At 38.5% G+C, this 12,058-nt stretch overlaps 1 protein-coding gene across 2 annotated transcripts in view; it reads right to left on the bottom strand.

Moving 5' to 3' along the window:
• Nucleotides 1–12,058, bottom strand: part of adamts9 (ADAM metallopeptidase with thrombospondin type 1 motif, 9) — a 50,963-nt gene that overhangs the window by 19,877 nt on the left and 19,028 nt on the right. For both annotated transcript variants that reach the window (XM_055183953.2, XM_055183954.2), the window contains 5 exons: nucleotides 7,319–7,426; nucleotides 7,045–7,212; nucleotides 5,893–6,159; nucleotides 4,338–4,499; nucleotides 3,559–3,735 (listed from right to left, as the gene is read on the bottom strand). In XM_055183953.2, the coding sequence (XP_055039928.2) occupies nucleotides 3,559–3,735; nucleotides 4,338–4,499; nucleotides 5,893–6,159; nucleotides 7,045–7,212; nucleotides 7,319–7,426 (882 nt within the window). The remainder of the gene's footprint in view (nucleotides 1–3,558; nucleotides 3,736–4,337; nucleotides 4,500–5,892; nucleotides 6,160–7,044; nucleotides 7,213–7,318; nucleotides 7,427–12,058) is intronic.

Genomic DNA, 12,058 nt, shown 5'->3' with positions numbered 1-12,058 from the left:
CATAGGAATAAAGCTCTTTCTGAGAAGCACGTCCATTCTGATTAGATGAGCTGGAAAGGCCCTCCCACAGATCAAAGGCCATCCCTGACCCCTGTGGCCTTGCTTTTGTTATCGTGATGTATGCTCACTCGATTGAATGTCACCGTGGCACCATCATCAGGGCTGTGCTGACCCAAAGACAGTACAGCTTGATACAAGACTTCTGCGGGTCCTGATGTGAGTGGGCATTAACATTGACCTTCATCCATAGATCATTAAACAGTAATACAGATGTCTCATTCAGACACATAAAACACAATATCACATAAAAGCAGCTGGATAACGTCAAAAACATGTGTGATAAGGTCTGAGACCATTGAATTGGATATTAAGCTTAGTGATACTGTACCTTTTTCATTTATTACATACAGATTCAAAACAAAATGTTATGTGTTAATGCCATTATATGCCTATTTAGTTTTATAATAAACACATTCACAATCATGCAAGACATTCAATGTCTTTCTTTTCTCTGAATAACTTATTTACAAAGTTTGCCTACTTCCATATACAAATAACGACAAAAAAAATAACAAATTAACATATAAAAACGTGCAACTGTTTAATTGTGATCAGTTACAAACAAATAAAAATAACGTAGGCTTGCAGAAATAAATATACAATCTTACAATATACAGAAATGGTCATACACACCTTCATTATTACTGCAATTGTAATGAAATCACTTAGTTTCAGCCTGTTAAAGTTAACAGACCATGTCATAAAAGGGAACTATACTATAGACATAACTACAGCACCATGACACTAACTGGTATTGATAACTCTCAAGTTATAAAATGCAACTTGGTAATCACACAATTTTCAAAAATGTATTATTGTTAGACAACATTTAAGTCATGAGCGTTTTTTCCCTAATATGCCAAATTTTACTTTAGGTTTAGGTTTTCTGACCCCTGCTCTATTATAATATCCATTAAAATTAAGCAAGAGCATTTTTATCACTATCAGTGGCGGCCAGTGACTTCTTTTTTGTGGGTGCACGATGCGAAGCTCGTCAAAACATGTATTTAGCCCATCATGTGTGTGGCTCGTCATGTCAAAACGTGTTCGGAGCAGAAGTGGTTTATGATAAAATAGACGCTCACGTTTGCCAGATACTTGCTTAATCTGTAATCAGAGTTAAGTGTTAAAGCAACACTAAAAAGTTTTTGCTCTTTGCTCCGCCTACAGGTTAGAACTGTCCATTACCACTGTCATAAATACTGCAGCATAGCTGGCTCTGATTGGGTTGTAGGTCTGCCGTAAAGCAAGTTTTTGTAGTTTTCACTCGAACTACAGGACCGCGGTTGGAAACTTCTTTAGTGCGATTTTGGTGAAAGTGCCGTTCACCCTGTTTCGAGTGGATGAACGACTGAAACTTTTTGGAAACGTTATTTTAAGGTAAAAAAAACTCTTTGGTGTTGCTTTAAGTTAGTGTCGTGCAAGTATTTTGTGAACGTGAGCGTCCCCTTTATCGAACCCAGTCTCACGGAGTTGCCCACAAATAGCACGAAGTGTAAAAATCGCGCAACACATACGCCAAATTCCACCCTGGCGTGCATATGATACACCAGTCCTTCCCATTCACTTAAACGGCGCATCTTTTTTGTCGTTTTATTTATTGGTTTCTAAATTTTTTGCAATTTTGTAAAATTTTTTGCTTGGGTTTAGGGTTAGAACAACTTTTTGTTATATAAAAATGACATCCTAACCCAACCCCTAACCTAACCCCGACCATGGTATAAATATAGACAAAAACAGGGAGAAACCTGTATATTAAAAGGGCCAAGACTTTTTTAAGATGTCAAATAAATCTTTGGTGTCCCCAGAACACATATGTGAAGTTTTAGCTCAAAATACCCCACAGATAATTTATTATAACATGTTAAAATTGACACTTTGTAGGTGTGTGCAAAAATGTGCCGTTTTGGGTGTGTCCTTTAAAATGCAAATGAGCGGTTTGTTGCAATTGAAACTCAATTGTGCTGTGAATTATTTTCTCTCTCTCCTTTTCTCTGCACTAAATGGCAGTGCTGTGATTGGATAGTGCAGATTAAGGGGCGGTATTATTATAATAAGAGCTCCTTATGACATCATAAGTAGAGCCAAATTTCAACATGTGCTTGTAGAGAATGGTTTACCAAAACTAAGTTACTGGGTTGATCTTTTTCACATTTTCTAGGTTGATAGAAGCACTGGGGACCCAATCATAGCACTTAAACATGGAAATAGTCTGATTTTCATGCCATGGCCCCTTTAAATAACCTACTTCAGCTAATCTCAAATCTAACCCTAAACCCAAGCGAAAATGGTTTAAAAAACAGAAAAAAACAATAAATAAAATGACAAAAAAAGATGCGTCGTCTAAGTGAATGGGAAGGACTGGCGCATCACATGCACTCCAAAGTGGAATCCGGCGCATGAACTAGACGATCCTTACACTTCGTGCTATTCACACGCATCTACATGAGACTGGGTAGGAAATATCATAAACCCTTTCGACGTGTGTGCAGCAGGCACGTATTTTGCCATGATGCATGATGCACATAGGTTCACATGACGCACTAAACACATATTTTGACATGACGAGCCACACACATGACACTCCCAACACATATTTTGAAGTCGAATCCCTCGGAAAAGAAGTCACCGGCCATCACTGATCACTATTCAAAAGTGGATGTAGGAACAATGTGGGGCTTTTAATTTGACATGAGGTAGATACAAAAACTGGCCAACAGTTAAGACCCCTTCCCTGGGTATTGTAATGCAATGAGGATTTTATACACTTGACTTTTTGTTGTTGGACATTTGTTTACACAATACTACAATAATACTGATTGTAAATAAAGTAAAAAAATACTCAAACTGCAGCACAATCAACAGACAACTACATTTGATTTCATATCATGTCATAATTTTGGAATTTACTTTAAAATTACCTTTGTAAGCTACCTTAAATATACAAAAATATAGCAACTCTAGACAGATTTTCACATAAGGTCTCCCTTGTACTGAGAAAGCACCATAATGAATTTAAAGGTCAATGGCTAGCTGAGTTGAGGTTTCTTGAGGTATGGTTAAAAAGGCATTTTTCATAAAAGTTGAGTTATTGAGACTGAAACAAAACACGGAGAGATTTAAAATAATAAGGTAAACTGCCCTCAGCAGTTTCAGATCTGTAATACTGCCTATGTATGATACAGTATGTTTTAAACAAGAAACCTAACATAAAACACAAAAAAAACTCAACAGCATTTAAATATGAACACATCGACCGCAGAGATGCTCACTTTTTCGGTGAGCAACCGTAAAACAATATTTAACTGCATGTTTTGGAGGTCTTTAAGTGCAACAAATACAGAACTGTGAACATCGAAGACAGCTATTTGCTTACTTAAAGCTCAAACCGTCTGAGTTTCAGTTTGTTTCCTCGTATCTCGAGAGTAAAGAAACTTCGGTGTGTTGTGAGAATGAGATCGTATGAAGGGAAGAAAGTTAAAATAGTTACGAGCGTACCGAGCTCCATTGGTCTGTGCTCCAGTGAGGGTTAACAGAGCAGGACTGAGTATTGCACTGCTCTCGGTCCGGTGGTTTGTCAAGAATTTCACAGCTCAGATCGTTAAATCGCTCCCCGTTGGGCCGCTGACAAGCAACCAAGCGAGTTTTTATCCCTCCTCCACAGGACTTGGAACACTAGGGAGACACAAACAGTGTTAGGAAGAAGAACGGTCTTGTTATCTCAAAGATGTCTTGTTACAGATATAGGACGCATTTCATCCAACTTTCTTGAAAAAGTGCTAAATGTACAGTACGTGCAATTTTTATGACAGGGTAAACTGTGGGTATGTTCATAAAAAGAGAGGTTCAATCATTCGAAATAATTTTTTGCAAAAAAATAAAAAGGTTTTGCATGCACTTTGTTAACTCTTTCACTGCCAATTAAGAGAAAACGCTTCTCTGCCAATGACAAGTTTTTACGACAATCCATTTTTTAGCTATTATCCACCAGGTGGCGCTCTTACCCAACTTATAAAACTCGAAAGCAACCACTAAGGCCAAACTGTAAAAACTCTGTGTATGTTTAAATATATTTAAACGCTGGTGGGGAAAGAGTTAATCAATGAAATAACTAAAGTTACATATGTAAAAGTAAGGCATTTCAATCACTGACTAATAACATTTTCATTGCCGTTAAAGTAAAATGACTGAACCTAAACATAAGAGCCTAGTAAAAAAATAAGATGCACTTAGAGGGTTTTGCATCTGAACTCTTCATAAATTTCCATTCATCTTACCTCACTCCAACTGCCATAAAACCACTGAGGGCAGGGGCCGGATTCACAGGAGCGCTGCTCTATGGGCTGTGTGCTTCCATCGCAGTTGCTGGCAGGATAGCCATTTTCATCCTGGCACACTACCACACGCCTCTGAAATCCTCCGGCACAGGTACTCGAGCACTGAGAGGTGCGAAAGAGAAAAACAAGGCAGACTGTGAGCGAAAGACCACACGCAAGTTCACAAATGCAAGCAAACACGAATTCAGCGCACAAGGGCACATTCTCGTTGAACCAATTTCACACCCAATTAACTTTAAATATGTCAATGCCAAGTTAAAACAGATTCGGTGAAGAAAGGTACAAATTAAATATAGCTTAAAACCAACACACATTTTCTCAATGTCTATAAAAAGCCACTTTAAGACAAACAGGAAGCACGTTCACAATGCCACATAGTATATTTTAGCTGTTCTTTGAATACTATGAGTATTTAAAGCACAGATATCGTTGAGAAAAAAATAGCGTTTATCAGATACAGGAAATGCAAGTGCCTGGGTAATCTCAGCCTTAGGCCCACAAACCTCCTGTTCATTAACTGTCTGATCCAAACTGCTGTGAGATTACTTAATGTACTGTACTTAAGAGTTTCACGGCAAGTCGGCCTGTTCGAGGTTTATTACACAGCTCGTTGGAATGCTTGCTTCTGATTGGCCAGTTGCGACATTTGCAGGTTTATTATAACAATCATTTTCCCCTACATAAAATATCTCCAATAACCACTGCTTATTCCAGTACTGTACATGTCAATCAAAGGCTCATCCTTTGTAAGTGGGCATTCTTGGGCAGTTTATAATGTAATAGTGACATCACATGTATAACTCAGTAGCAGAGCACTGTGTTAACCAGTGTTAGGGAAAGTTACTTTTAAAAGTAATGCATTACAATATTAAGGTACTCCCAAAAAAGTAAATAATTGCGTAACTTAGTTACTTTTCAAGGAAAGTAATGCTTACGTTACTTTTTAGTTGCTTTTGCGTTACTTTATCTTGGCTGAGGCTTGATGTCTTTCAGGCCTTGCAAGTGTTTTTTATGACTGAAAAGTTCTGCATTCAGAAATTGCATATTTCATCACAAAAATGTCGAGCTCTGGCCTGCCATCTCAGTTTCTGACTCAAACGGTTCCCACATAGGCGTGTACGCATAGAGTGCATAATGTGACTACATTCAGTTTAATTCAGTACATATTTTTTTAAAAATCAAATTAATTAAACTAAAAAGTAACTTGCATTACTTTTTTAAAAAAGTAACTCAAATTTTAATGTGTACATTTATAAAGTAATGCGTTACTTTACTCGTAACTTCAGAAAAGTAATATTATTGCATAATGCATGTTATTTGTAATGTGTTACCCCCAACACTGGTGTTAACTATGCAAAAAGCTATGCAAATTTGTTTGATACCAGGGAACACAGATGTATACCTTGTAATGTCACTTTGATTAAAATGTCTGCCAAAGGCATAAATATAAAATATGTAAATCCAAAAGCATGCTAAGAAGTTTTAAGAAACTTACTGCCCCCCATGGTCCAATCCTCCACTGATGTCTGCCAGCTCTGTTACGATCAGCTCGGCCGGTGGGAACAACCTTTTTCCGGGAATCGGTGTTAGGTGAAAAGTCCTCGCGATCGCTGGAGCGAGATGGACACTGGGGCATGGCACACTCCTGCTCTGTGGCTGGGCGATCGTCAGCATCACACTCACTCATCTCCACAACTTGATCATTGAAGTTTACACATACGACCTGCCGAGTAGTTTTACCTTGACCACAGGATACGGAGCACTAAAAATACACAAACAAACACTCATTGAGAATACAGAAAATACTGCATAAGGATTCTTCAGGGTTCCCACACCTTAGTTAACTTCAAATTCAAGGACCTTTCAAGGACTTTCCAGGTCCAATACCCTCAAATTCAAGGACTAAATGTGGGGACACATTTCAAGTGAGAGCAAGGTTACATTGTGTTACCTTTAAAGATACATTTTTACAGTTCCCTTTCGAGGGAACTCGCGCTGCGTTGCTGCGGTGACACTTTGGGGACGCCTACAAGGGTAAGTGCGTCTGAATGTGTATATCAAATTTAACCAATGGTTAGGCTTAACGACAAAGACAGGGTGAAGCGGGAGCCAGGAAGTATATCGCTATCTGAAATATTTTCAAAAACGGCATTACAGGGACGCCGGAAGTATGGCAAGGGAGAAGCAGCGTCTCGTTCCCTTCTCAGGGAACAACAGTTACATACGTAACCCGAGGCGTTTTTATGTGTCAAACATAACTATGCAAAAAAGCATTTTGGTATGAATCAACATTCGCATACAGAAGATATAAGCATTTAAAGCGAACAGTTTAAAAGTCTAGAATTTTATGATATTATCCTACACTACACAGGGAATAATAGTTTTTTTTTCCAGAAAACTTCTTGCATAAAATAGATTCAAGCACTTTCAATGGCCAGTATCTATGTATGTATATTTTCAAAAACTTCCCAGGGCCTTGAATTTTCCCCAGATTCACAAAGTTTCAAGGATTTCAAGGACCCGTGGGAACCCTGATTCTTCTGATAAGGAAGCTCACTGTACAGTAGTTCATTCATTTGTAGTTTTTTAAACTTTTAGAAATCAAGTTTATAACAACAAAGTAAAAGCAAATGTTTATTTTATGTACCGCAGTCCATTCGTGAACCTTCCACTGTCCACACGCCACTATAGAGCAAACCTCCGTAGCTGGAGGTTTCGGCAGATGGGAGCAGGCCGATTCCTCCGCCACTCCTCCCTGCTGGTCACGGCAACTCACGTAGCGCATACGATTTCCTTTTCCACAAGTGGCGCTACACTGTTACAAATCAAAACATTATAGAGTTTATATCACCAACATTAATACAACATTTTAAATCTATTACATGAATTATTTATATAAATGAATATACTATAGTAATTACTTGTGTCCATGATCCAAAGCGCCACTGTGTTTTATGACCGGGATGTGACATCACTTTAGTCTCTCGGGCAACAGGATGTGTGACAGGGCACTGAGAAAGTTCACAGTCCTGTGGAAGGAAGGAAGGAAGGAAGTGAAGAAAGACAATCAATTTTAAGTAATGAAGATCCGTGACTCTAGGGGTGATGCCGGTAAAGCTTCATGACCGGTGCCAGTGGGCTTGCTTTATGCTCGACTGGCTGGGATCACGTGGAGGTAAAGTGACTTGTTCTGGGTCACTGCGTCTTACAGCACACAGAGGATTTAAAACCAGAGGGCCTCCCGTTTATTTGCTCTCTATTATTTCCCTCCTTTAGATTCTTGGTTCTCTTAAACTCCACCCTTCTCCACTTACTGCCCTCCGTGCCTGGTGTACACTAATCATGCCTACTATCACCGTTGAGAAACAGCACTGAATCTGTACCAATGCTGCAATTAGATATAGATTGTATAATAATGTATATCTGATTATTAGGCTGTAATGAACCATCGTTCAAGACATAAGTGCTATCAATATGGGTCCTCTTTGTGCTCACATAATAAAATACTTTAAACTCGAATCAATATTTCATGTCTAATCATTTATTAATTTGGTGAGCAGCCATGTAATAAGTGGGATAATGTACAGACAGCCATTCATTAAAGATAAAGCCCTTCAGGGTGATACAAGACCCTTCACAATTTACGGTAATGACCGGCTAACTGTACATTATCCCTTACTTATTAAATTCCTTTCTCTCAGTCTCTCCCTCCTTCATTATATACATGCTCCCGGTCTTATATCATCCCTGATGGTGAGAAAAAGGCTCATTCTTGCATTTCTTAAAAGCCATGTGAAAATGAAGCTCTATAAAACCAGTGCCCCAGGAAAGTTCATAAAAAACTTTGTGAAATTGTTCAGATATTCTGGCTGTGCAGAACAATTACACTGTGGGAAGAGGAGCGCAAGTGTACAGGTATGAGTATATTGTGAGTCAAGATACAAATAAGTTAAACTATACAAATAAGCATGAAATATACATTTATAATATAACTATGTAGACATGGTAAGAACCATAATAACTAACTACACATAGAAACCTTTAAAGCTATGTAGCTCAGATGCAAAAGCCACTCAACACCACCTCCGTTAAAAATAATATACATTCTAAAAGCAAACGGTACTAAATAGCACCAAAAGTAGTTCTTGGCTCGCAACCATAGAGGAACCATTTTAAGTGCCATACAGCATCGATGAAGTACCTGTGTAGCACTTGTGTAGAACCATATTGTGCTATGTAAAACCATATGTGGTGCTACAGTAGTGCTATATGACCCCTGTATGGTTCTTCATAGGTGCTATATAGCACTAAAAATGGTTCCTTTATGATTACGAGCCAAGAACCACTTTTAGTGCTATTTAACGCCGTTTGTTTTTAAAGTGTAATGATATTAAACAAATGCTCTTGGCACATTATAAGTTCATCAAATACGTACGATTTTAATTTGCTTAATCCCAGTCTCAGGACATTCACAAATACCGCTTTGTTGGCAGAATCCACTTAACGTCAATTTTTTCTACTCCGTTAAGTCCAAAAATGTGGATCCTTCCCTTACAAAATAAATCCAAACAGCCACAAGATGATAAAAAGGGCCTTCTGAGGGTAATCCGTGCTGTTTTGTTGTAGAAATATCCATATTTAAAACTTTATAAAAGAAAATAACTAGCTTCTGGTAACGCCGCCATCTTAGACTCCTCTGTATTCAGGAGAGAGTATAAGCATAGTGTACGCAGTTTTCTAAATCGGAGGGCGGGGGCACAGTAGCATGGCTCCGCCCTCCTACGTGCTTCCGCTTAATTTTCATTTCGCTTCAGTACAACGTCTGGGACTTCTGTGTAGAGTTTTGTTATCTCCGGCAAAAATCTGCAGATCCAATCAGCGAACAGAGGGGGGTGGCTAAGAATGATGACGTTGAGGTCGTGCGTCAGTTTGAGTTGTAGTTCAGTAAAGACGTGAGAAAAGCTATTCTGTCCGTTGTTGCAAAACTGCAGAATATACAGAAGTTAAATCCGGAGCAAGAACAATGTTTGCTAAGTTTTGTTGGTCTGATCATTCGGACTTGTTGTTTCCGGCCGGTTTCGGCGCATGATATACGTCACGACCACACGTTCTGCCTATGGCAGATCCTGAGTGACTCTGGGCAGATCCAATAGTTTTAAACTTCAACAGAGGACCCTCCTTAACGGAAGTAACGCTTTGCAATGGAGCGTGGCCAGACTCTCTGTACAAATGAAATTAATGTATGAGAGTCTGGTTGGACCAGGCTAGGGGCACAGAGCAGCAGCACAGAACCCTCTGTAAACTGCGTACTCTCTCATCTTCAATGAGGATGCAACCAAGATGGCGGCGTTGCCAGAAGCTAGTTATTTTGTTTATAAAGTTTTAAATATGGATATTTCTACACCAACACCACACGGATTACCCTCAAAAAGCCTTTGTTTATTATCGTGGAGCCGTTTGGATTTTTTGTGAAGGGTGGATGCACATTTTCTAAAATAACTGATAAAGTGTTTGTTTAAAAAATGATGGACATATGCTACTCAGACGGCTTGGGGGTGAGTAAATCATGGGTTTAATATAATTTTTGGCGGAACTATCCCTATAATGTGGCAACGTCATGCATCACAGCGCCCCCTAATGTGTGGTTCAGTTTCTTCATTTTTACATTCTGACATTCATCATTTGCAATGTTTCTAGTTGCATCTTTACTGATTTTGCAACTGTTTACTGTCTTGTCCAAAAAAGTGTATTTTTTAGAAGTTGAGGTTTTTGCCAAAAAAGCTTGCATGCACTTAGAGGGTTTTGCAGCGAAAGACAGCAAAATTCCAATAAATGGCTAAAGTGACATTTGTGAAAATAAGGCATTTCAATTACTGAATAATAACCTTTTAATTACCATTAAAGTAAAATGACTGAACATTTAGTAGGCACTTAGTGGGTTTTGCATCTGAACAAAAAAGGTTTTATTAATGGTGTATTGCAGCATGTATGTGTGTGTGTGTGTGTGTGTGTGTGTGTGTGTGTGTGTGTGTGTGGACCCATGCTTTTGCTTTAAACAAGTCCTTATTGAATGCAGGTGCTAAATATGTTGGGTGGGAAACTTCCTTCCTCCCTCTCAGGCTGTACCTGAGCCTGCTTTTGTTGTTCTCTCTTTTCCTTTCTCAGTATGAAAGAATTCCTTTCCAAAACTACTTTGTCCACACCTAAAACATAACCACCCTTTTCAAATGACACTTCATTGAAGTTATTCATTCAACATATAAGAGAGAGGGATATAAAGACTATGGATGGGACGGTTAGAAAATTTCATATCATGATTATAGTGACCAAAGTTATCACGGTTATCAATATTATCATGGTTTTCTTAAATTAAGATGGAAATGTTCAAAAAGAACTAATACACACACTGAAAACATTTTAACAAGTTTTATTTTTGAAAAGCGGCAAAAAACAAATAGCAGCTATATGCACTTTTAAAGCATAAACATTAAATTAGGGGTGTCCAGACTTTTTTGTGTGGCAATCTACTTTTAAAATGATAAAGCCGACAAGACCTACCTGCTAAAAAACATTTTTTAACAAAACACTGTTACATTTTTTAATAACACTTTAAATGTGTGTTAGGAGGACTATTTCTACGTTGAATTTAGGGCTGTCACCATTACTCCATTCTTTTTGAGGAGTTAAAAAGAATCCTTGAGTACATGCCGAGTCCTTATAGCGGAGATGCGGTTTTGATGAAATAAACTAGAAAATGCCAACATTATCAGAAGCATCTCTCTCTCTCTCGTTCGGTCGATCTATCGCGCGCAAATACACCGTACGTGTGGATTAACTCCAGCATTTATGTGCATCCAAATTTCGGAAGTTAGACGACTCCGCTGCAGCGGGTAGGCATAAGATTTATAAAAACACACTTGAGAAGAAATGCGCAACAACTCAAAAAGACTTCTAAGACCATAATGCCAATTTGGCGCTTTGTTTTCCGAAGCTCGTGGAGGCGTGGAGCAGCATACACAGTTATTAACTTATGTGCGATCTACTGCCATTGTATTTGCGATCGACTGGTCGTATTGGACACCCCTGCATTAAATGAACATTAACATGGAGCCCTGAGATGTATGAACATGTTTTAATGAACAGTAGCTTAAATAAGAACACCAAATGCACACATAAGCAACGCATTAAAACACAGTGCACCTGTTACTGCCTTCCGCCACGCCTTTTCTTGTAAAAACTAATGTTGCATGCGCGCGCCTGCGTCAAGCTGATTCTGGCTGGACAGGATTTACCGCAAGTTTTCAAAATCACGGTAATCAAACACGGTTGTAATGATAATTACATTTTAAACGATAATACTAACCGTCAGGACTTTTTATCATGGTTAATCGTGAAACCGGTAATCGTCCCATCCCTAATAAAGACTAAGGCAGAGAGATAGATTGCATATCTCAATATCTTTCCAAAGTTTGATAGGAATCGAGTGAGAATGTTTGTGTTTCCACCCTTTGTCAAGATTTTCTTTTTGTACACCTTGCAAACGACTTTATTTTGTTTAGTATCTGTTTTCTGAAAACCTTTTAAGGTACTAATTTATCATCCACACCTGTGTCTCTTCCCACACCTGTTTTGGGATGTTGTCGCCATTTTATTAATAAATA

This window comes from Misgurnus anguillicaudatus, chromosome 14 (genome assembly GCF_027580225.2).
Source record: "Misgurnus anguillicaudatus chromosome 14, ASM2758022v2, whole genome shotgun sequence".
In the NCBI taxonomy this organism is placed as follows: domain Eukaryota; kingdom Metazoa; phylum Chordata; class Actinopteri; order Cypriniformes; family Cobitidae; genus Misgurnus; species Misgurnus anguillicaudatus.
Note: the sequence above shows the minus strand (reverse complement) of the source record. Positions and strands in the feature narration are given on the sequence as shown.